Here is a 26,503-nt window from a genome sequence, read left to right on the forward strand (position 1 = left end):
AGTATTAAAATCAAGTAAGTAAATGCAAATGTTACAAAGATTATGCACAGTTTCATTTCCTAATCGGAAGTATGGCTGTTCGTACCCTGTAGGAGTATTTTACTTACCCATAAATACAAGAGATGTCGATAACAACATCGATCATATCACAGCAAAGCTCATAGGTTTGCATATCCACTGGGGTACTATCAGTTGCAATGTAAATTTTACTGACCACGTCAAAGAGAAATGCCTTTTCAATTCCAGAATTCTGAAACAAAAAGATGATGCTATCTTAAAGGGACAGATGATTTTAGAACATGTCATCACTATATAAAAAAATTACATGCCATCTTCAGTGTAAAATATGAAGGAGCAAAAATTAATTTACTAAAGATTTTGTTCTATTCTATGACAATTTCAATCTCACATAAACTTTTATAATGGATGGAAAATTCTTATTTTTCATAAATTATTTATTGTAGGTAAACAAATTGGGCTGTGTTTCCTGGCTCTTAGAGATGTGCCTGCAGTTAGGAAAACCAAGAAAAAACACTAATTTTACTGACTATAAATTTTAAAATGAAATATATTTTAACAATCTAAACAAACCCCAAACTATGGAGTGACAGAGTAAATATGAGTGCAACCAACAAGTCTGACTCAAGTCAACAGCAGAGCTGGCCCAGAGCTGATGGTCTATAGGACTCATTCAGCCAGCGCATCAACCACAGGGTTTAACATATAAAAAATATTCAACAGACTCTATCTCATCGCCACAACCACCCTTAAAGCTTCCTAGATCTCACAGGGCTCTATGCACATTGAAGACTGCCTATGACTTTAACAAACACTCTATTTATAGAACAGAAATGGTTCGGGGAGTGAAAGTTTAAAGAACATAAAACAGCATGTTTTGTGTTGGAGCAATCTTCCAGAGTAATCCTTCAGTGACCCTGCAATGCCGTAAGAGCAAGCAGAAATAAGACTCTTTTCACGCTCTCAATGTTATTCTAAAATTCTGCAAATGATTCTACCAGGAGGATGTTATTTACTTACCGAGATAAAGATGTTTAGCAAATTCTCCAGGGTGGGGAGTTGTGGAATCAGTTTCTGAACCACTTTGCTAAAAGCTTCAAATATTGAATGATCATATATGCTCGTCAAATAGAAGCTGAAAGAGAGAACAGTATTTCATCACACTTTCCTTCTGACTGGGGGACAGACTGCCTCGGCTGTCACAACACCAGTGCCAGCGGTCTATACTACTGTCCCTACACACGCATTCTAGCCCCCTTCAGAATTCAAAATGACCCTGGTGAAAAACAAGCCATTCCTCCCTAGCTCCCAAAAAGCAAGAATTGTGCCCATTCTCATATGCTGACTGGCTGGACTGGAAAGCCTAAAAATGCAGTGGTATGTGCCCATACGAGCTTCCTTACATTCTGCAAAAGAATCCATACCAGGTCATGTCTACACATTCCTGTTAGGTTAGTAATGCCTATGTTACTGGTATTGAATCTTCTAATATTTTCACTTTCCAATTTGCAAATTGAATGATGCATACACTTCCCCATAAAAAACTGACAGAGGGGTACCTGGCTGGCTTAGTCGACAGACCATGCGACTCTTGATCTTGGGGTTAAGTTCGAGCCTCAAGTTGGGTGTAGAGGTTACTTAAAAATAAAATCTCAAAAAAAACCTTAATAGACAAGTGGTTTTCCTCTGTATTTCTATTTGAATTATCTTCAGAGTTATCTTTTACTTGTGGCTATAAATACTATCATATTTATTAAGAATTGTAAACTTCAGCCTTGATTAACTTCCTGGATTATGTTCTTGAGTTTTACGGTTTTCATAGGTGGGAAAAATTAGCTTTAGCCATTTTTTTTTAAAAAACAAAAACGAAAATTAGAATTAGTACATGCAAAGCTTGCTTTTCCCAAATACTGTCCCAATGTGTACAGCACAAATAGGGTAAACAGGTGAATACCACACCACTTGTGCTGACTTTGGACTCCACACCTGCTTCTTTCCGTTGATGAACTGTGATCCCAGAAGGGTTTCTGTTCTCACCTGAGGTGAATTTTTTCTAATCCAGCATCAGCAAGGTCATCGTTTGCCCTCTGATGAATATCTCTTTGGGTCTCAATCTTGTGGTCATCTGACAGACCATCGACTTTATGAATAAACACCTCGAAGTTGATGTCAGTGTTCACTTTGTAGGCCCTGGTCACGGTGAGGTGGAGCCTGGCCAAAGCCTCCATGTAATCGTCCTGGGAACAAAGGCACACTCCTGTCAGGGGAGGCCAAAGCCTTCTATGCTACCGTCCGCAGACACTCATTTTTCCTGTTTTACTGAGGTATGATTGACAAGCACTGTGTATATTTGAGGGGTACAATATGATGTTTTGATATACGTATACATCATGAAATGATCCCCCCCAACCAAGTTAATTAATCTATCTATCACCTTACTTCACAGTTACCTTTTTTTCCCTTTCATACTCACTCCTAATCTGGAAACCATGTGGGTACAATCCTCCAAAATAGTTTGCAAAAGCCCAAATAAGAGCTGGTTTCATGGAATTCAAGTTTGGAAACTGAAGTTTCATGAACAAAGAGATGAAAAGGGCTGGAAAAACACAGCTGTAGGCAGTTACGTAGTAACTTGATGACAGTCATTAAGACCAGCGTTACGGTTTTCTGAATTCAAAATGTCCCCCTTCCACCTAGAACCTTCCCTGGGATACTATTCTTCCCCGATTTTTGAGTCCCTGGGTGAACTGTGATGAACAGTTAGAGATGGAAATGTGATATGGGTCACTGGGAGGATGGGGAAGGAGCCAGAAGGAAAGATAAGAGCATGGTCTAGATCAGAGGTCAGCAAACCATGGCCCGAGGGCCAAAATGGACCCACTGTGTGTTGTTTATAAGTTAAGTTTTATTGGAACGCTCATCTATTTACATACCATCTATGGCTGCTTCTGTGGTACAGTGGCAGAGTTGAAGGGTGTTCCTCTGACGAGACCCCTTGGAGATAGTACAGACAGCCTGAAAAGCCTAAAACACTTACCATCTAGCCCTCTACAGAAACAGTTTGCTGACCTCTGATCATGAGTAACTGACCCAAATAACGCAATACTATTTTTCTCTCCTCCTTACCAATGACACTTTTATAATAATATGATGAACATCTGCTTTTGCATCTTCCTGTTTAAGAAATCAAACAGTAGGGATGCCTAGCTGTCTCAGTTGGAGGACCTCGCAAGTCTTTTTTTTTTTTTTTTTTTTAAAGTAATCTGTGTACCCAGCATGGGGCTCAAACTCACAACAGTGAGATCAAGAGTTGCATGCTCTATCAAGTGAGCCAGCCAGGCTCCCTGAGCATGTGACTCTTGATTTCGAGGTCTTAAGTTTAAGCACCACATTGGGAGTAGAGATTAATTAAATACATAAACTTTAAAAAAAAAAAAAAAAACAGTAGACACTGAATCCCTGAGTGTCTCTCCCCATTCTCCCAGCCCACCCCATCACTCTACCCCCAACCCTCCAGAGGTATCCACTATCCTGAGTTTAGTGTTTATTCTCAATCATCTCTTTCTCCAGTACTACATACATATGTATCCCTAAACAACATACAGAATTCATTTACAATGTCCTGAAATTCAGGGGGAGGCCATCTGAGAAAGGACAACAAAGAAAGCTTTCCGGGTGGCAGAAATATTCTACATCTTAACTGTAAAGTGGTTACAAGTTATATGAATTTGTCAAACTCACTAAACTGTACACTCAAAATGAATGCATTTTATCATATGTAATTGTTACTGTCTTTTTTTTAAGATTTTTTATTTTATTTATTTGACAGAGAGATCACAGGTAGGCAGAGAGGCAGGCAGAGAGAGGAGGAAGCAGGCACCCTGCTGAGCAGAGAGCCCGATGCGGGACTCTATCCCAGGACCTTGGGATCACGACCTGAGCTGAAGGCAGAGGCTTTAACCACTGAGCCACCCAGGCTCCCCTTGTTTACGTCTTTAACTGAAGAGGGGAGTTAAGGGGACACATCTATGAGCAAAACTAGCCAATGTCAAGAGAGTATCACCATCTCAAAAGATTAGAAGCTATTACTGTAACTTCCCTGCCAGGCGTATAAAATTATCTGACTACCAACCAAGTGATGAAGTGGCACATACCTACCAGGACAAAAATAACATCTGAAAGAAGAAAATACTTGCGTCATTGTAACAGAGGGGGCGTGGCTGATTTTTCTCAGTGTGTTTGTTACTATCTTCTACAACAAATAAAAATACAGGAGAAACATACCACCTTCATTCCTATTCCAAAATTAGATCTAGGAATTACAGGCAGGTCACAATCACCAATGTAGAGGAAGCCGACCCTCCACTGTGGATCCCAAGGCCCATGTGACATGGCTTCAGGGGGGCCAAGGGTGGCCCTGGGGGGTGTGGGACATGTTGTAGGCTCTGCCTGGGGGGAAGGTGGTGTCCTACGGGTAGCTCACAGGAAATCACTCTGGATGCTTTCATGCTCCTTCATTTTACAACATTCTGTGAGGACACATTTTCTCCTTGGTGATGTATTTATCTGGCAATCCTGTGATTGTGAGGAATTCACAAGGAAAAAATAAAAATATGAGGCGTCAGACCAACAGAGCCTTGTTTAGAAATAAAGGCAATGACGTCCGAGTGCCTGCCAAGACTGCCTGAAGTTTAAGTTTCTTTTCAGTGCTTGTAATTACATCATATAAAAATCCCTGAAAACATGTTTTTTGCAGTCTGCTTCCAAAGCAAAAGTATGTATTACACAGACTCTGAAATAGCTTATTTCATTATTCCTCCTTTTTAGTAAATGATAGCTCTCAACAATGTTTTTCCGCCCTTTTTAAAAGTGGGACTTAAAAAGACAAATTTCTCAAACATTCGTCTTTCTCTGACCTTAAGCTAGGAGAAAAAAAAACAAACACAAGAAACAAAATAAAAGAAAACACACATTTACCAGCTCAAACTGAAGGGCTGCTTTTCATGTTCAGGTAAAATTAAAACCAAATTACAGTGGCAACTTAAAAATAAGCAAGCAAAGCTTTTTTAGCCACCGTACAGCCACAGTACAAACACCTAGGATAGAGTTGCGTTAGACATTTGAATTCTAGAAATGCCAATTGCTATAGAAGCACAATACAGTACTGAAGTGAGTACTTATTAAGCCACTGTCTTGAGAAGATGAGTCATCTGACTGCAACCTCCTTACCGGAGGGTCAGGCTACTGGTGCTGCTACCTCGTTCAACAACTACAGAAGCAGCAGCCCGGTGACTTAGGGAAAACACTGGAGCTTAGAAGAAACAGGTGAGTGGGACGTTGCCAAGGGCTCGTCAGCCCTGCCACCCTCCCTCCTCTGCCCCAGCCCGCACCCAGCTGCTCGGCTCCTCCTGTCCGCCCGAGCTCCCTCATCTCTGTGCTGGCAGACATAGGCAGGAAGGCAGGGCCTACTGCCAAGGCCACAGATGGGCCAGAAAACAGGTCAGTACAAGCGGGACAGCCAGGAAAGCAGCGACTGGCGGCAGGACCTGGACCTGATGCAGGTGTCTACAAGCGTGCTTTTCCAGATGGGCCCAGGGGAGGGGAGGCACTGCTGTTCACAGATCCGGTGCTGGAATAAGTCTTTTCCCTGCGCACCACCACCAGGAAAGAAAGAGCGAGCCACTCCTCCGGACGGCCACACTCCCACCAACAACACTGGAAGTATTTATGCAGTGCAATCACTTGGAACGAAAAGGCTTCATTACTGTATTAAACAGGCACCTGGTTCCCTGAATGAGTTTATGATGAGCTCAGGCAGGAGCAGTCTTCTCAGAGAAGGGGTTTCCAAGTACGGGCTCAGAACCATTATTACTAACAGCTTACATATCCCTGCCTCCCTAACTCCATCGGCACTCCTGGAAAAGGCAGGTGTGCTCGGCCCATCTGTCTGACTGCAGGCCCAGTTTCAGGAAAACAGCATGTCCTGAACTTAGAGCTGCTTAGTGCATTCCTGGAAGGACTCACTGCCATTTATCCCCCACAGCTCTAAAAGAGAGCCCTTGGGAGAGCCTTCGGGGACACCTTCTAAGAGGGCCTGGACACAGAGAGTTTGAAGAGTGTCATTGTCCCAGTTGTTCCCTGTACTCTTTCCTAAGACGGGCATGCCTGAGATGCACCTGTAGTCTGCTGCTTCCCTCCCCACTCCTCCCCTTCAACTGCTGGCTCCCACTTCACAGGTGAAAGGCCCAGAGGACCAAAGAGACAATTCACAAGACTAGTCGGTATCCTAATAAAGTGAATAACTGATTTCTGGGTACAAAGGCCCTTCACCAGTCAGGGGGTCCCCACATCTTTGCTTTCAGCAAAGTTAAAGGAAAGCCCAATCAGGATGTCTACTGATAAACTACTAAAAACAAGCCTTAGTGATAGAAAACTGGGCAATTTACAGGATGTAACTTGGAAAGAGTTTAAATAATTGAGCGAATGCTATAACAAAACTCACCCCATATCCATCTACTTATTTATGCGAACAAGATTTCTCAGCGCTCACATTGACACAATCAAAAATAGAACTTATGCCAAATTCTGTCTTATTCAAGCATGCATAGGTGAATTAAGTGGGAAAACATCCATTGTCTTAAGACGTATACTTATCAATCCAATTTTTACTTTTTATTTTTAATAGTTACCTCTAAAACACATAACAGTTATGCTGTCAATCAATTGTATACTATTAATAATTAAAATAATTTAATTCAAAAGAAAACCTTCACAGTTAGAACTTTATCTTCCTAGGAAAGAGTAACCATTTTAAAATGCAGATTTATATGCATATTTTTGTTGCAGAAAACCTGTGCTGTTTTACAGATGTCTGTCCAGAGTAGGGGGGCAGGTAGGGGACATGTAGTTGCTGTCCTTGGCCTGTATGGTGGCCCCCTCCATCTCTAAGGTTTCTGTGATTTGCTGAGACGTACACAATGCCCTGACAGTGCTCACTGCTCACTGATTAGGGTTCCACAGAGGGAGACTTTTCCCCTTTGCAACCCTGAGAGCCCCCACTGAGAGACCTTGTTGGGTATAAAGGGCTATTCCTGATTCTTGAAAACAAACAAACAAAAAACATTACAAAGGAACTGGTATGAACATGGGAGGGACTGTGTCAGGTGGGGGAGAAGGGGCCTGCAGTCCCATGTACCCCGAGACTGAACTTTACCTGGGAGTCGATGACAAATATCAGCGCTCCTGTTCCCCGGAAGATCATCTCATAGTCAAAGGTAGGGTCAAAAAAGTCAATCTGTCCTGGGAAGTCCCAAATCTGAAAATTAACAAAGGAGCTATTGGAAACGTCCTCCCGGCAGATCTTGTTTGTGCTCTCCAAGAACAGCGTTTCGTTGGGAGACATTTTGTGAAAAACAACTTTCTGAATAGATGACTTGCCACTTCTCCTCAGGCCCATGAGCAGGATTCTGGGCTTCACCTCAGTGCTGAAGGGATCGCTGAAGTCCAGAACTAGAGAAACCACAAAACGAGAATGAGGGTGAGTTGCTTTCACAGTGGTTAATTAGAGGAGTTTCACTTCCACCTCAGATGTGATTTATGATTCACAGACACTGCCACTCTTCCAGATACAGAGACTGCTGACGACCTCACGCCACTCACTCAGGGGCCTTTTGGGAAGTGCAGAACACTGAAAAATGCTGTCTCGCTACCTGTCACAGCATTCCAGAGGGCAGAAAACCTGTCCAACTCCGTATCACAAGAAGCACATCTGGCGTGTGACAAGTAGAGCTTTCCTGGAGCAGAGTGTGAGGGGAAGAAATCCAGTCTTAGCATTCCAAAGCAATGTCTTCTTTGTCTAGATCATCAGATTCTCTATGCCCTAAAGAGATGCTTCTTCATTTGAGTTATGCCTCAAACGAACAATTTTGGACTTCATCAAAATTTAAAACATTGGTGCTTCAAAGGACATTATAAAGAAAGTGATGACAAGCCACAGAATGGGAGAAAACTTATGCAAATCACATATATAGAAAGGGACAAATATCCAGAATATACAAAGAACTCTTACAATTCAATAATAAAAACAACCTAACAACAACAACAACAACAACAACAACAAAAAACGGGCAAAAGATCTAAAGAGACATTTCTCCAAAGATACAAAAATGGCCAATAAGCACATGAAACAATGCTCTGCATCATTAGCCATCCAAAAAATACTAGTCAAAAACCACAACAGGATGCCACTTCACACACACTGGAATGGTTATAATAAAAAAGACAAACAATAACAAGTGTTGGTGAGGCTATGGAGTAATTAGAACCTGCATCCACTACTGGTGAGAACGTAAAATGATGTGCTTTCAACAGTCTGGCAGTTTCTCAGAAGGTTAAACACTGAGTCACCATACGGCCCAGCAATTCCACTGCTGGGAATATATTCAAAGAAATGAAAATACACTTCCAATGCACATGAATTTCTTTTTAGTTTCCTTCTGACAAACCCTCTTACATTCTTCTCAGGCCCTGGTCCCAATCTAATTCAATTGTGACTGGAAAGTAATTCTTTTTTCCCTTATTGCAACTAATAAATTTTTCTAAGTCTCTACAACTGTCTTAAACACATATTAATACCTGATGATATCTTAGTGAATTTCATTCCTATATATAATATTTTGATGTTTGAAAATTGCAGTAGGTTTTGGTAAACACACAAATTTCAGGTAAAACAATAACTGAATAAAGAAAAAGTAAGCAGGTTCGGGGGGCCTGGGTGGCTCAGTGAGTTAAAGCCTCTGCTTTAACTCATGATCCCAGGGTCCTGGGATGGAGGCCCCCATTGGGCTCTCTGCTCAGCAGGGAGCCTGCTTCCTCCTCACTCTCTGCCTGCCTCTCTGCCTACTTGTAATCCCTGTCAAATAAATACATAAATAAAACTTAAAAAAAAAAAAAAGAAAAAGTAAGCAGGTTCAGATGTGCACTGTTGCTATTCTATTATAAGCAACATTTTACTCCCGCCCTACCCACACACTCTTTTCCAGTTCAACTTAACCCAGTTCAACAATCTGCTGATGATATACTATAGAAACAATAATGCTTCTTTAGAAAAAACACACCCAAACAAGTCACCAGCAGCTTCTTCTTCATCAGCCATTATATGCTACTCACTCACAGCATTGTCATTACAAGTCAATCTTAGCAAAAGCAGAACATAAATTAAAAAAGAAAACAGGGCTTCCAGTTTTATAATTTTCAGACTGGTAACATGTCACAACCTTCCCTCCCACAGCGAATCCCTAAAAGTTAACAGAAAAGGTATAAACCGTAAATAAATAGATGAACAAATAAACATGAATATCTGAGCTTAAAACAAAACAACCACCACCACCTCTCAAAGTTGCCAGATCACAGAGAAAACCCCAAGAGACACAAAGTCAGATTGAAGAGGGAACCTGCAGCCCGTGACTAGGAATGGTAGGGTTCTGCTACAGAAGGTAGAACTGGTAGAAGCCCAAACAGGGAGGGACATGAAGACAACAAACAGGGTTGTTATTTGGAGAATCATAATGAGAAAAGCCAACAGATAAACTCTGTGCACCACTGCCACCCACCCACCTAGTACATATTTCAGGTAAGAGCAGTGACTAGAGGAGTTTGGGTATGAGGGGGAAGGCAGTGCTCCAGGGGCTCAGAATGCCCAGCAGGAACAGGGGGCACCCACACAACCATGCTCCAAGCGTGCTGCCCTTCCTAACTCTCCCTACAGTTCGTGGAGTTCAACAGGGGGAAGCAGTACTATCTTCCCTCCAGACACTTCCTCAAAAGTCTAGTATCCATGTACCCAAACATACATCTGAAGAAGCAGAGTTCATAAGGAGTCAGAGTAAACTTTCAAGTTAAGTATAATTAAAATATTCACAGGGGGGCACCTGGGTGGCTCAGTCATTAAGCATCTGCCTTTGGCTCAGGTCACAATCCCAGGGTCCTGGGATCGCATCCCCGCATCAGGCTCCCCGCTCTGCAAGGAGCCTGCTTCTCCCTCTCCCACTCCGTCTGCTTGTGTTCCCTCTCTCACTGTTTTGCTCTGTCAAATAAATAAATAAAATCTTTAAAATAAAATAAAATAACATAAAATATTCAGAGAAAATGTGATAACCATAAAACAAGAACAGTTTCAGAATAAGAGCAACCATGAAAAAAATGGCCTTAGAGATCTTAGAAATAAAAATATAATTGTGTGTGTGTGGGTTAGATACATGGATTTAAAAACAGAATAAAGACAGATAAAGAAGGCAATAGTGAACCCAAACTCAAATCCTCTCAGAATGTAATCCAAAGGGATACACTGCTGGGAAGTATGAGATAAAGGTTAAAGTGACATCAGGAATAACTATCTCAAACCAGTAGAAAATATAAATACTTGTGAAAGTACACTAGAAAGGGGTCCAGAAGGGTGCACAGCAAACAACGAATGCATGGGTGAAAGATTGGGGGAAATCACCAAAGGGATTTTGGCTTTAATTTTTTTTAAGGCTTTTTTTTTTTTTTTAGTAATTTTTATACCCAACGTGGGGCTCAAACTCATAACTCCCAGATCAAGAGACATATGCTGCTTTGACTGAGCCAGCCAGGGACCCCCGTGGCTTAATTTTAAAAAGAAAACATATATTTATGTGTGTGGTTATACACACACACACACACACACACACACACACACACATTTAAAATTAGTTTTGAAAAAATGTTTAATGTATAGGGAGTCAAAGCAAACACAGAAATATTTCAAAACATTAAATACTCTTTAAACTGTGATTTCAACTCCACATTTGTTTGTTAAGTGGTTGTTGCAAGGTTTCTGTTTTTTCAATACAATAATTATATTGATTACTATACTCAAAGTAGCCAATTGGTAAAGTTGGTTGGACAAGAAGATACGCAAAACATGGTTCCCATCATGGAGAAACTTAAAATCCAGTCTAGATAATGTGGTATGGGCACAAAGATAGACAAATAGATCATGCAAATAGAATAAGGAGTCACATATACAAGGACAACTGAGATTTGACAAAGATGAAAAGCCAACTCCATGGAAAAAAGGATAGTCATTTTTGCCAAATGGTGCTAAAACAAGTGGATATCCATATGCAAAAAAAAAAAAAAAAAATCAAACCACATCTCATACCAAATACAAAAATTAACTTAAAAATAGATTATAGACCTAATTTAAGGCCTAAAACTATGCAATTTCTAGGAGAAAATATTTATGACCTTGGGTTAGGCAAAGATCTCTTAACTATAACACCCTCCCCCCAATTTGACAAATTGGACTTTATTAAAATAAAAACTTCTGCTCTTCAAATGACACCATTAAAATAATAAAAAGGGCAAGCCATAGGTCAAAAGATCTCTGATAAAGGATTTGTGGAACATATAAGGAACTCTAAAAACCCATTAATTAGAAAACAAAATTCAATTTTTGGAAAGGTCGGAGAGAAAAGATTTGAACAGACAATTCACCAAGAAGACTTATGGAAGGTAAATTCACACATGAAAAGATGCTCAGCCCATCACCAGTCATCAAGGAAATGTAAATCAAAACCACAATGAGGTATTATTGCGTGCACAGTTAAGATGGCTAAAATTAAGAACACAGTAACAAGTGTTGATGAGGATGTGGAGTTACTAGAACTCTCATACTGCTTGTGGAAAATTAGAAAGGTATAGCCATTTTAGAAAACAGTTTCACGGTTTCTTAAGAAGTTAAACATGTAGGGATGCCTGGGTGGCTCAGTCGGTTAAGCATCTGCCTTCAACTCAGGTCATGATCCCTGCGTCCTACGATCAAGTCCAAGATCCGGCTCCTTGCTTGGCGGGGAGGGGAGCCTGCTCCTCCCTCTGCCTGCCACTCTGTCTGCCTGTGCTCTCTCGCTCTCTCTGACAAATAAATAAATAAAATCTTAAAAAAAAGTTAAACATGTATTATATTATCCCAGCCATTCTGCAGCCATATATTTACCTAAAAGAAATGAAAGTATATGTCCATACAAAGGCTCATAGCAATTTTATTTGTAATAGTCGAAGACTGTTAACAACCCAAATGTCCAGGGCGCCTGGGTGGCTCAGTCGTTAAGCATCTGCCTTTGGCTCAGGTCATGATCTCAGGGTCCTGGGATCGAGCCCTCTGTTGGGCTCTTTGCTACCCAGGAGGCCTGCTTCTTCCTCCCCAAGTTCCCTTGCTTGTACTCCCTCTCTTTCTGTCTCTGTCAAATAAATTTAAAAAATCTTAAAAAAGAAAGAAAGAAAGAAACCCAAATGTCCATCACCAGGTGAATGGATAAATAAATTACGGTGCATCTCAGCAATAAAAATAAACTGTTGACACATATAACATGGGTGCATATCAAAATGATTATGCTGAGTGAAAGATGCCAGCTGAAAAAGACATATACTCTGTGATTCAATTTACATAAAGTTCTAAAAACTGTAGATTCATCTATAGTGACAAGTAGCAGATCCGTGGTTGCCTGGGAAATGGCAAGAGGTAGTGAGAAGGCGTCAGAGGGAACGACCTTGATGGTGTATAAGAAAACTTTTAGGGGTAATGTGTATGTTCTTGGCTACGGTGATGGTTTCACAGGTGAATGCATATGTCAAAACTTATCAAATAAATGTACTTAATTTTACGTTAACTATACCTCAGTACAGCTTCTAAAAAAAAGATTTATTTAGTTAGGTAGAGAGCATGCAAGAGGGGAGAGGGGCAGAGGGAAAGGGATAGAAATTCTCAAGCAGACCTCACCGAGTGTGGAGCCTGACACAGGGCTCGATCCCAGGACCCTGAACCAAAACCAAGAGTTGGTGGCTTAACTGACTGAGCCATCCAGGAGCCCCCTCAATACAGCACTTAAAAAAAAATGTATTCACAGGGCACCTGGGTGGCTCAGTGGGTTAAAGCCTCTGCCTTCAGCTCGGGTCCTGGGATCGAGCCCTGAATAAGGCTCTCTGCTCAGCAGGGAGCCTGCTTCCCCTCTCTCTCTGCCTGCCTCTCTGCCTACCTGTGATCTGTCTGTCAAATAAATAAATAAAATCTTTTAAAAAATAAATAAAGTAAAAATAAAAATAAAAAATAAATGTATTCTCAGGGCACCTGGTGGCTCAGTCGGTTAAGCATCTGCCTTCTGTTCAGGTCATAATCCCAGGGTTCTGGGATCGAGCCCCACCCTGGGCTCCCTGCTCAAAGGGGAGTCTGCTTCTCTCTCTCCCTCTGCCTGCCACACCCCCTGCTTGTGGTCTCTCCCTCTTTCTCTCTGTCAAATAAATAAATAAAATCTCTAAACAAAAAATTTAAAGTAAGTAAAAATAAAAATAAAAAAGAGCACCTGACAAAAAAGATTTGTAAATGTGTTCTCAAGGACAAAAATGGAAATATCAAAAGCTATAGTTGTTCTATTACTGCCTCACAAACAACTAGTGTTAGATCAATGCCAAGTGTAGGAGAAATGCCTATGGGGAGTGGGAAGGAACTCAGTGCATTATAAGGGTTATGAGTGCAGACAAAGCAGTGCAGGATTTGGATGGGGTTGATGGGGGTGGTGGAAGGAGGCTCTCTGAGAAGAGCAGAGCTCAGAGCTTAGGCAAAGGCACCATGCCTTTCGTAGAACAGGAAAACATGCACTCAAACTCAACAACCACATACAAAGGTACCTTCCATATGCCAAGTCCTGTACTAGGCACTCACCACACTTCACCCCATTCAACTCTTTCAGGAATACACAGTATTATCTCCATTTCACAGGTAAAGAAATTACAAGCTCAGGAAGGTCAACATTCAAAGGTGAGGGCTGGCCCATCCCAAAGTCTATGCCTTCTGTTTCTGCTGTGCAACACTCCATCCAATCAAAGGAAGCAAAAGTCTACTTTAAATGATATATAAGCACAAAAACATTTAAGTGTTTACACATGTTTTTACTTCTTACTACTGGAGATCAGTGTAGATTTTAACTTCCCTTCATCAGGGTCTGCAAAAGTGTCGGCGTAGTCTGGCCATGCACGCTCGTGCCTCGGAGGGTGGACCCCCTCCTCCTCCTGGTAGAGTGGGAGGTGATGGAAGGTCACCGGGTAGAGAGGAGGTAGTGTATGTGCTAGTTTACATACACAGACTGGCTGGGAAGTTGAGAAGCATGTGCCGCTACAATGTATACACACAGTTCGAAGTGTTTACCTTCTCCCTGCCAAGTTCAAGCATCGGCCACCAACAGTAAAGTGCTGGGCAATGGGGGGCCAGATCTGCGAGGGTACCATCAACTCCGTGGAGACCCCTCAGACCCAGGAAGACGCATTTTACATTTAGCTGGTATGGACACATGCCAGGTACCTTGCTAGACATTTCTGCAAACTTGGACCCCCTCCTCCTCCCCGCACACCCCCCATCCTCCTGGCAATGAGGAGGTACAAGTCTGTTTTGCACCTGAACAATCTGGGGGAAGGAACATGCCCAAGGTCACAGGGCTAATACGTGGTGGAGTCCTCACATAGAGCCTTAGCCAACAATTAGATGGCATTCAACAAAACTGCAACACAGAAAACGTAAGAGACTAGGAAATACCAGAGAACACCATGCGTAGTAAGAGTACATACTGCTAGCGAAACTCTTTTAGATTTACTTGGGCCTATGTGATCCTGGTTCACAACTTAAGTGTATTTGGTATGTGATCCACAGTCAAAAAAACTTTGTTGACCACTGCTATGGACCAGTTGCTTATATCACAGAGGACTGCTCACAAAAAATCCCTCCTTTGAAAAAAAAAAAAAAAATCCCTCCTTTGGGGCCCCTGGCTAGCTCAGTCAGTAGAGCATGTGAGTCTTGATCTTGGGGTCATGAGTTCGAGCCCCATGGTGGGTGTAGAGATTACTTTAGAAAATAAATAAAATAAAGGAAAAATTGATTTGCCATTGCTTTCAAGCATGATAGGCCTCTAGGGTCTGATATAGATCATGTATATTAAAAAAAAAATCTCGGGGTGCCTGTGTGGCTCAGTGGGTTATAGCCTCTGCCTTCGGCTTGGGTCATGATCCCAGGGTCCTGGGATCGAGCCCCACATCGGGCTCTCTGCTGCTGCCTGCCTCTCTGCCTACTTGTGATCTCCGTCTGTCAAATAAATAAAAAATCTTAAAAAAAAAAAATCTCTCCTCTTATCATCTCCCACCTCCCCTTAAGTATTTCTGCTTCTGAAACCATGTGGGGTTTCCCAGAGGATCTCACCCACTCTGGGAGTGATAGCAGGGAACACACATCACGAAATGCAGCACCCAGCTAGCCTCCTGGCCCCCTGGCTCTCCCCACTGAACTTTCCCCGTGCATCACCGCTCGCTCAAGAATATCCTGAGAGGGCACCTGGGTGGCTCAGTGGGTTAAGCCTCTGCCTTCGGCTCAGGTCATGATCCCAGGGTCCTGGGATCGAGTTCCGAGTCGGGCTCTCTGCTCAGCGGGGAGCCTGCTTCCTTTCTCTCTGTCTCTTTGCCTACTTGTGATCTCTCTGTCAAATAAATAAATAAAATCTTAAAAAAAAAAAAAAAAAAAAGAATATCCTGAGAAAGGTGAAAAGAAGAGAATGAAGGATGAGTGCTACAAGCTAAGGGCTAATGCTTTTAGATCACAAAGGAACCACAGGACTTGGGCCTGGAGATGGAATCCCAGGGAAGGCCCTTTATAAGTGTCAGCTGGTGTCAGCGGGAGTGGAGGAAGTTGCTGGGAGAGGTGAAATTTACCAGAGGGCCATTTGTTCAGTTTCATAAAGGTGCCCTGATCCTCTGCCAAGTGTTACAGGGGGCTGAGACACAGGCTGCAGACACAAAGAAAGATTCATTCCTTAGGGATTAGAGGAGAAAACAGACAAAAAACCCCTGACAATTACAGTGCACTGTTACAGAGGTGTTCACGGGCTCAGAGAGAGGACTCCATGGAGAAAAAGCTGAGTCTTATAGAAAAGGAGGTGGAAAGAGATGAATGAAGGAAAGGTTGTGTCAGAAAGAGATTCTGGCTTTCCGGGAGTTTAAGGAATGTAGTTTAAAGACAAGAAAAGGCTGCACACTGGCTAGTGACTTCCTTCCCACAGCATTTAGAATAAAATCCAAACACCTTCTTTCTGCAAAGGCCCTACATGGGCCACCCTCTCATCCTGTGCCCTGTTCATCCTCCCTACTAGTTCCCTATCCTGTAACCACACTGGCCTTCCGGTTCCTCACCCTGGACATCCAACTCCCTCCACCTGAAAGGCCTCCCTTAGCTTTCTTCCCACTCATCCCAGCAGCAATTTTACCTCCTCTGAGCTGAATCAGACCCCATCACTTCCTGACAACCCTGTGTCTTTTTTTAAATTTTTTTTAGGATTTATTTATTTGACAGAGAGGGAACACAAGCAGGGTGAATGGGAGAGGGAGAAGCAGGCTTCCCGCCCAGCAGGGAGCCCGATGAGGGATCCCAGGACCCTGGGATCATGACCTGAGCCAAAGGCAGGTGCTTAACGACTGAGCCACCCAGGCGCTTATCACTGGGAGCACCTGGATGGCTCAGTTGGTTAAGCCACCAACTCTTGATTTTGGCTCAGGTCATGGTCTCAGGGTCATGAGATTGAGAACAACATTTGGGCTCCTGGGTGACTGGGCAATGTGCTTAAGATTCTCTCCCTCTGCCCCTCCTCCTGCCCACTCTCCCTCTTTCCCTCATGTAAATAAATCTTTTTTTGTTTTTTTAAGATTTTATTTATTTATTTGACACAGAGAGAGAGATCACAAGTAGGCAGAGAGGCAGGCAGAGAGAAAGGGGGAAGAAGGCTCCCTGATGAGCAGATATCCAGATGTGGGGCTCGATCCCAGGACCCTGAGATCATGACCTGAGCTGAAGGCAGAGGCTTAACCCACTGAGCCACCCAGGCACCCCTCATATAAATAAATCTTAAAGAAAAAATACTTATCACTATACAAAACTATCATTTTACTTTATACATTTGTCTTCTTGTCTGTTTGTTTACTGTCTGTACCACATATACCCAGGCAAATTATAAAGCATGTGGCATGAGTCCAATAAATATCTTTGAATAGCTTTGTTGATAGAGAAGTCTGTTAGCTCCCAGCAAACAAAAACTGCAACAAAGAAAACAGAAGAGACTGGGAAATACCAGAGTACATCATGTATAATAGGAGTATATACTGCTAGCAAAACTCTTCCAAGTTTACTTACACATATGTGGCGCTGGTTCACAATATAAATACATTTTTTATTGTGGACCATGGTCAAAAATATTTTGTCAACCACTACTAGACTCTGCTACTTCATGAATGAGATGCTGGGAAGTCTGGATTTTGCTTTGAAAGCCATGAGGAAATCACTAAGGATTTTACGGGGAGACTAACATGATCAGATTTACACTTCAAGAGGTTCACTCCAGAAATAGACCCCCTAGAGGGGGGTCAGTGGGGAGATAGTGAAGGGGTCTAGAATAAGTCACTGTGCCATAAAAAGTATACTGAGCCAAAGATACTGAAGTCCCTTATTTCCCTAAAGCAGAGCCTCCCAAAAGAACTCAATTGCCATAAATCTCCTTAGAAGCAACTCTCATCTTCTCTTGGGTGAAGAGACAGACGAGAAGTTGGCACCACACCCAAACAGATGTGGTCCCCAAACTCTCCTACCTCCCAGCTGTTCTCCTGTGGGCCCATTTATCTTTCCAAAAAGTCATTTGTTTTTCCATAAATGCCCTTTCCCCAACTCCCTTCCAAGAAGTCACTCATTCTCCCAGAACTGACCCCCATCCCCTCCTTATCCTCTATTAAGATAGTAATAAAGCCAGAAATCTAAGCACCTCTTTTTTTTTTTTTTTAAGTTTATTTATTTGAGTAAGTTCTACTCCCAGGAGATCAAGAGTCACATGCTCTTCCAACTGAGCCAGCCAGACACCCCTCTAAACACCTAAATTGCACTTTCAGTGAACTCTCATGCATTAGTACATAATTAAATCTGGTTTTCTCTTGTTAATCCACCTTTTGTCAGTTTAATTTGCAGGCTCTCAATTCAGAATTTAAGAGAATAGAGGGAAAGTTTTTTCCTCTCACAGCAGTTAGGTTATTCTAGAACACAAATGAGAAATGAAAGAACTAAGGCAAAGACAGTGTAAACGGTCAGAAGGAACAGATCTGTGAGAAGTTCAAACTGACTCAATAGTATTTAGTGATCCCCTGGACACATATGACAAGGGAGAAAGAAGCCCTGAGTTCCCAAGCTGGCAGACCAAGCTAACAAGGGCCCATTCACAAAGAGGTAAAGGGAAAAAGGCTGAACGGGTATTTACAGCTGTGGGTTCTGGGGTGCCTGTCTTCCTGCAGCTCAGGTCAGAAAAGGATCCGGCGCCTGGGGAGAACAGTAACAAGAGGTCACCGGCAGGTCTGAAGTGGGAATGAAGGCTGCTGAGGACATTAGTGCCTCAACTGCAGGTTTTTCCCCTAATCTCGCTGCCTGGGGGGTGAGGGAATTTGTGAGAGCTTTTAGCCTTGGCCACCATGAACTGGCTCAAACCAGCCAGCTCCAACCTCTTACCACCCAGCAGTTCTCACTCACTAATCACCTGCATAGCACAGTGGGTCACCTCTAATCCTCAAGGCACTAACCTGTATCCTTTCCAGACGTAAAAACTGAGGCCTCAGTGCTTACCGCAATAAATACTCAATAGATGTTTGTTGGTTGGGATAACTGCATGAAAGTGACTAAGCAGAACTGGAAGCTAAATTAACTGAAGCTTTAAAAAGAAACTTCCTGACACTGGCCCAGATCAGCACTTGAGTATCAAGAGTATGAGTTTTCTGCCTAGGTAGTTTATCTACTGCGGTGAGGGACACTGAACATACCTCACCTATCTTGCACTGTACTTGTGAGCTCCCCAATTTTCCAAATACCCTATCAGTAACTGGCAGATCGCTGTCAAAAACCAATAGGACTTATAAATACACAAGGAAGGGAAAGACGCATCAGTGCCTTGAGTATGTGGCTGCCTGGGAGCCACACCTGGCTGGTCTGTGGGTTGGGAATGTTCACAGCAAAGAAGGAACCAGAGATCAGGAAAATGGGAACTCAAGGCCTGACACAGTTCTAACAGGGTTAGCCTTACCTTCTTAAGCTCACGTGGTCTCTCAGGAGAGAAGGAGATATCACAGGACACACACTTCATAAATTCTGAAATACTATACAACTGAGAACTATTCTAATTAAGGAATGTTTGCCAAGAGCTGACACCTTTGAGCGGGTCCAAAATGGGAAAATGAAACAGAGGTTTAATTAAAAATTAGGAAAACACAGTGGCAAAGTGATGGCAAGTGGAATGGTTTAAATAGTACTGGGACAGTAACAAACTGGGGTTCAAGTCCCAGTCTGCCACGTACCAGCTATGTGACCCCATACATGCTCCCTGGCCCATGAGGCCTTACCTATCAGTCTGGTATACATGTGCACCCACTCTTCTTTCTTTTTTTACCCCAGTCCAAGCCTAGGTGATGAGAGGGCCTTTTGTGGAACGTGGCTGCCGTGAGAAGCTCCCACGGCCTTAACGGAAAGCTAGAATTTCTTTGCTATTAGTATTCTGTGGGGTCATCCAAGGCTTAAGCTTCTATTTACTTATGCTTTTAGGAAGAGGCCTCTGGCTCGTTTCTCTTTGCAACATTATCTGTGAACCTTTACATTTCTGATCAATGGAACTACTTATACATTCAAGACTCAGAAGCTCAGGGGTGCTTGGCTGGCTCTGTGGATATGCCACTCTTGATCTCAGGGTCATGCGTTCAAGTCCCACATTGGGTGTAGAGTCTATTTAATTAAAAAAAAAAAAAAAAGAAAGAAAGACCCTGGGGCTCCTGGGTGGCTCAGTGGGTTGAAGCCTCTGCCTTGGCTTGGGTCATGATCCCAGAGTCCTGGGATCAAGCCCTGCATCAGGCTCTCTGCTCAGCAGGGAGCCTGCTTCCCCCACTCTCTCTGCTTGCTTCTCTGCCTACTTGTGATCTCTGTCAAATAAATAAATAAAATCTTAAAAAAAAAAAAAAAAAGACCCAGGAGCTCAGGGAGAAATTCCATCCTAGTGAGAATTAAATATATGAATAATGTCATTAATAAGAGAATATGCAAAAATCATAAAGATTCATTGCCCATTTGATTAACTACTTAGTAAGAAGAATTAAATATAAACCGAACATATATTTTCGAAGGCATGAAAGTTTTTGAAGGTGGCTTTTATTTATATGTGAAGACCAGATCTTTCTCTATGAAATTCTTTCACATCACAGTGGCAGGTCACTAAAGAAAAATCCCATATATGAATATTTCCCTAACATATATATTCAGTAAGCTTTCTAATGTGTTCTAATTTACTAATGCTCCTGTAAGAAGGGGAAAACATTCTTGTGAACTTCTCTTTTTTAATGCTTTGAGAATGATCCAGGTTGGTTATCTGTGGTCCTCTACCCTATGCCCTGAGAAACTGAGCCAGAGTCTCCCCCAAAGGTCCTCAAGAGGAAAAAGTCGACTGCATCCTGCATGATTTAGGCCAGGAGTGAAAAGCCCATTTGTCTTGAGTGTCACAGCAGAACCAGGGAAAGCCACCATTACAAGACATCCTGAAAGCTTTCACAGAAGAGGAAGAAAGAAAAGGTTTAAAAAAAAAAAAAAAAAGTAAGGATGAATAAAGGAGGCAAAGAAAGTGAGAAAAATGATCAGGAAAGACTGATGTGTTATGAAGTGAAATTGTGTCACCAACAAGAGCTATGGGGTCAGGGGGACGGACTGAAGCAGAGGGTAAACAGAGAGACACGCAGTCAGCTGGGGACTGACAAAGATGGTCCTTTAAACTGAGAACTACATCCCTTAGCCGGAACTCTAGAACTCGGGTTCCGCTTCCTTTTTCCCCATCAGACTACCCTATGTCTGTTCTGATACGAAAATGGGAGAGATTTCTGATAGAAGTAGAGAATCAAGATTCTGTAATACTCTGAATCACTGAAACATGTTTACAAAACATCCAATATAAAAATATGCTTTCAGGGAGCTTGGGTGGTACAGTCGGTTGAGCATCCAACCCCTTGTTTCAGCTTAGGCTGTTATCTCAGAGTCATGAGATCAAGCCCTGTGTCTGGCTCCATGCAGAGGCAGCTTAAGACTCTCTCTCCTTCTCCCTCTGCCCCTCCCCCCCACTCACACCCACCTGTGCCATATGTATTTAAACAAACACTGTGCCTAAGGTGTGACTTTGGTCACATCGTTTCTTACTGTTCTGTATTTAATCTATTTCAGCTCTTCTGTATCTCTGTATTTCCAGAGCCAGAGGGAAACCCAAGAGATTAGGCATAGTCAGGGCTGTGGCCAAGCCAACTCTTTTTGGACAAAGCAGAATTACAAGGAAATGGATTTACATATCCATGAACTTGACCTTCTCCTAAACCTTACTCAGGTCTAACTCGTATTATGGCTGCAGAAAAGTCCTAGCACTTCAGAGCCACAGTGTCACTATCAGAAGGACAATTACCTATCTCTACTTACTCCCAAGGAACAAAGAGAGGATGAATTCACTAATAATTTTTAAATTACTTTAAGGAAGAAAAAAAAGCTGACACTCATGATTAATAGTTGCACACCAGTGGTTTCACTGCTTTCGTACCCATCAGGGAACTATCACCTGCTGACCGTTGATTTTTCGTTTCTCCAGTAACCACCTGTACTGTCACTTCCTCAGACCCTAAGAGAGTTCACAGGCTGCTGTGGAAACAAGACCACACCTTGGCTGGACTGTGGATGAGCAGCTGTCTTAGCTAAGTTTCCCTCCAAAATTGAGAGGGACTTTGGGAAAAAACAATTTCACTTTCTGATCAAATATGATCTTTTATTTTTTTAATTAAAAGATTTTACTTGAGTGAGAGAGAGACAGCATGTGCACGAGCGGGGTGGGGGCAGAGGGAGCAGCAGACTCCCCACCAAGCAGGGAGCCCGCAGCACTCTATCCCAGGACCCCAAGAACATGACCTGAGCCAAAGGCAAACACTTAACCGACTGAGCCACCCAGGTGCCCCATATGGGTTTTTTTTAATATTTTTTTAATTTATTTGACACAGAGAGAGAGAGATCACAAGTAAGCAGAGGCAGGCAGAGAGAGAAGGGGGAGGCAGGCTCCTGCTCAGCAGGGAGCCCAATGTGGGACTCGATCTGAGATCACGACCTGAGCCAAAGGCAGAGACTTAACCCACTGAGCCACCCAGGCACCCCCCATATGATCTTTTAATTGCTTTCTTGTTACTGCAATTTTTTAAAAGACTTTATTTATTTATTTGACAGAGATCACAAGTAGGCAAAGAGGCAGGCAGAGAGAGAGGGGGGAGGTAGGCTCCCAGCTGAGCAGGGAGCCCGATGTGGGACTGGATCCCAGGACCCTGAGATCATGACCTGGGCTGAAGGCAGAGGCTTTAACCCACTGAGTCACCCAAGTGCCCCTTGTTTCTGCAATTTTTAAAGCACAGTAATTTACTAAAGATTTAAGCCCCATGTGTCTAAAAACAATCATTGTATTTGCTGCAATTGTTTTTAATGGCTTATTTATTGCCTCCACTCTCTGGAGTTTTAACTGGAGTGAGGAGATTGAGGGGGAGACCTCACCTTATCTCTGATTAACTACCTTCCAAGGGGGGTTGAGAGGTGCCCAAATATGTCCTTAACAGAACCAACCTGCCAAAGAGCACTCCAGCTATTCATGAATAAAAGCTGGAGTGCAAGCCAGAGAAGTGCAATTTAAGTTTCACCTTAGCTGCATTAAGTTTTCAAATTTTGCACACTGTGGTAAAATTTACAAGGTCCTCAGTTTAAAAATAAGATCTGAAGTTCCTTCTAAGACTAAGGGAAATGAAATTCACACTATCCATTTTGAATCTACCTTCTTTTGCACAGTTCCTGATAAACTGCTTTGCAACTTACCAGGTGATGCTAGTCAGTCCTGCATCCCACCTGCTCGGGTAGATCTCTGAACCACGGAAAAAGTCCCAGGTCTCCACTAAGCAACGGCATTAAATCAAGTCCATGAGGAAGGTAAAGGGGGAAGAGTGTTCATCAAAGAAATGCTTTGTTTGGGGAACCTGGGTGGCTCAGTTTGTTAAGTGTCTGCCTTCAGCTCAGGTCATGATCCTGGAGTCCCTGCTCAGTGGGGAGTCTGCTTCTCCCACTGACCCTCCCCTCTCTTGTGTTCTCTCTCAAATAAATCAATAAAATCTTTAAAAATAAAAAAAACAAATAAAATCTTCCTTTAAAAAAAAAAGAAATGCTTTGTTCACAGTTCAAAATGTAGCGTATCCACCTTTCCTCAGAGTAAGAGTCCCTTTCCCTCCACATTCCTTTTCTTTGAGAGTAGGTAAATGTAAATTTTACCAAAATAAACACAGGATTCCAACGCAACAGGTGCCCAGGGCCTGTTAGAAACTGAGATGACCCTCTGGTGACACCTGAGGTCCCAGGAATTAAAGTCACAAGTCCTGGCCTCCACCCTCAACCCAACTCCCCAGGATCCCATCAGTTGTCATGACATTGTCAGGGACAGTTGTTGCTAGAACTGCTGACTGAGGAAACTATCTGCCACTCTAGAAAGTGAATGCTCTGGTAAGAGATTCTGCATTCAGGCCTAAACCCCAAAATCAAAGCCAGGGATACGTGGAAAGAACAGGAACCTGAGGTAACAGAGGAAGTCTTCTGAGAAGAGACCACCTATGTACAGCAGGCGCAGGGGGAAAGACCCAGCTTCAGTAAAGTCTGCAGGAGCAAATAATCATCTGTCACTCCTCTTACCACATAAATATACTCAACAATTTTATAGCAAGATTCCAGATTGATCCCAAGAACTCACGATGGATTATTTTATTACTGAAGTAATGAAAAGCATCCCTTACAAAGGAGTTTGCCTTTAGGTTAGGAGCAGTGGGGAACATTCAAGACTGGGCTCTAGGGAAGCCCTTTGTTCAGGCAATCCCACCCCTCAGGCAAAGCTTTACTTTCATTTCAATTTCAAGTCCTCAAATCAAATTTTGAAAGTGTCCCCCCTTAAAGAACTGCAGAATAAATAAGCAGGTCCTTTGCATTCCAAGGAATGTGTCGGGTCCTCAGAACTATCCAATTACAGGGCTTTTCTTCCCAGATATAGTCACTTTTCTTTTTTTAAAAGAGTATCATACATGCGCCCTATTGTGTGTCTACCATTTCAAATATCTTCCAAATACATCCCCATTCTGAATCTCCAGAGTCTTCTAAGAATCTAGAAGGAACTAACGAAAGCAATTTGAGTAATAACAAAGCGACTGAACAATTTAATTACCAAAGGTAGCCCTAGAGACTCCAACAAAAGGGTTGAAAGCCTTTATCTACAAAAACGTGGCCACGTGCTCAACTGTGGGACCAATTATGGGGAAGTGCAGAAGAAAGTAGCACACAGGTGCACACGCCAATTTAAGCAAATGGGGAATCAGCCGAAGTCCTCTTCGGAGAAAGGATGCTATGAAAAAATGTGACTTAGCTTCTTTCTCATCTATCAGGCTCAAGGTTTAGTTAACTTTCTTCCCTTTAAAACACACACACACATACACACCCCTTTCTTCCCTTTCTGATTAACTGAAAGTAGCACCTACCCCACACAAAATAATGGCAATTTCCTCTGCAGAAAGTCTTTGAATGGGAATTTAAAGTTCAATTGAATTTTCAATAAAAGTTCTTCCAAATCAACAGTCACAAAGGTAGTTTTACCCCCTCCCCCGCAATTTCTTCTAAGTGAAATTTTTAGAAGTTAGTGCCTTCTCTAGGAAGCCTACAGCTTCATCTAGATGTTCTGTTTAACAGCCTTATTCTATTGACCTTTTCAAGTGACCTTACAATAGAAGACTTTTTTCCCCTTGCTTTGGAGACAAACAAAAAGAGATGAACCTTTCCGGAATCCTAAGACTCTCAACTTCCTTAGGCCTTAAGAATTAAATGCAGGACCTCCCCACAGGCTGAGCAATTGCTAAATCCCTCTTCTTAAACAGGAACAGAGTTTGCTTCTGAGTGGCAATGTATTCCCCTGCCCCGCGCTCACTCCAGGGCAGGCCATGCCCAGGTGGTGACACTGAGCAGAGATAAGGTGTCCTAACAACTGTATTTGTCTGGACTCCGGGAAACCCGCGGCCACTCGGTGACTCCCACATCACAGGCGCGCATCCCCCCGCGGCTGTACCGGGGCCCCCGACGCCGCAGACCTGAGCAGCCCAAAGACCCCTCCCGCGGCGACACGGGGTAAGACTGACACCCGCAGCTGCCGAAGACCCTGCCAATCACGCTGCCGCCGGCTGCCTTTTTTAGCCACAACATCTGACCAGGCTTCGACAGCATTCAGGGAGAGGTCCCAGGGCGCGTCGGGCAGTCCCCTCCCATTCCTAAGCCCCCAGACCCTTGGAGAGCTCCGGATGAGGGGTGGGGAAGGTACTAGCCCTGGAAAGGGCCAGAGAGCGTACGTTCCTCCTGCCCTTAAGCTTCCTCTCTGCTCTCTCCACGGATCCGGGTCCCCCCTCCGCCGCCTGCACCCGGGATCCCCTATTTTGCAGCCCGTGGTTGCTCCTCGGACGCCCCTCCCCACCCCCACCTCTCAACTCCGTTCTCCTGGATCCCCTCCAAGTCGGTGGCCCGCGCGCCTGGTCGGGCGGGGGGCGGGAAGACACACAGGAAAGGGATGGGGTCCAGCCTGGGGACGCGTGGGGCCGGGCGGGGGACCCCGCGCTCACCTCCCTCCTCCGCCCCGCTGTCCGGGTCGGCGTCCGAGGAGTCGGGCCCGTCCCCGTAGTCCGCTAGCCCCACCAGTTCATCCTCCTCGTCGTCGTCCTCTTCCTCCGGCTGCGGCTTCCCCAGCACCTGGCTCATCGCTCCCACGGCCGGCCGTCCCGGGGGCGGCGGGGGTCCCTGGTGGGGGCCAAACCTCCTCCCCTGCTGCTCGCAGCCTGTTTCTGAATTGGGGTTTTGTCTGGAGGTTCACGGGAGCCCGCGGAGGCAGGGCCGCGCGCCCCCCGCGGCGGTCGGCGTCCAGGTCTGGGTCTCGCGGTTCCCACCGCTCCCGGAGCCCCCTTCCCCGCCCCGCCCGCCTGCCGGCGGAGGAGTCAGCCGGAGCGCGGCAGTTCCTCCCCGAGGAGGGAGAGAGAGACTGCGTGACCCAAGTCACCTGACACACACTGTCACACACACACACACACACACACACACACACACACACAAGGGCGCGCGCCCGCGCTTTCCCGGGCTCCAGCACCGCTCGGCGGGGCGCTGGCCCGAGGCCGCGCACACACACTGGGGGAGGGGGAGCAAGGGGGGAGGGGTGCTGGGCGGCGCGGAGCCCTCCACCTAACCAGAAGCTCACAGTGGCACACGCCGGGTACCGCGGGCTCTGGGACGCTGCGCAGT

At 43.9% G+C, this 26,503-nt stretch overlaps 1 protein-coding gene across 2 annotated transcripts in view; it reads right to left on the reverse strand.

The window, feature by feature from the left end:
- RRAGD (Ras related GTP binding D) overlaps nucleotides 1–26,257 on the reverse strand; it is a 40,634-nt gene extending 14,377 nt beyond the window's left edge. The window contains exons 1-5 of one of the 2 annotated variants that reach the window (XM_032858106.1): nucleotides 25,834–26,255; nucleotides 7,232–7,527; nucleotides 2,056–2,255; nucleotides 1,039–1,153; nucleotides 108–250 (exon numbers count right to left, since the gene is read on the reverse strand). In XM_032858106.1, the coding sequence (XP_032713997.1) occupies nucleotides 108–250; nucleotides 1,039–1,153; nucleotides 2,056–2,255; nucleotides 7,232–7,527; nucleotides 25,834–25,969 (890 nt within the window). In that variant the 5' untranslated portion in view covers nucleotides 25,970–26,255. Of the gene's footprint in view, nucleotides 1–107; nucleotides 251–1,038; nucleotides 1,154–2,055; nucleotides 2,256–7,231; nucleotides 7,528–25,833 lie in introns of both variants that reach the window. The other variant, XM_032858107.1, reaches the window with a different exon arrangement.
- Between the last annotated feature and the right edge of the window lie 246 nt (nucleotides 26,258–26,503).

This window comes from Lontra canadensis, unplaced genomic scaffold, assembly GCF_010015895.1.
Source record: "Lontra canadensis isolate GAN:19392208 unplaced genomic scaffold, GSC_riverotter_1.0 scaffold14, whole genome shotgun sequence".
Lineage (NCBI taxonomy): Eukaryota > Metazoa > Chordata > Mammalia > Carnivora > Mustelidae > Lontra > Lontra canadensis.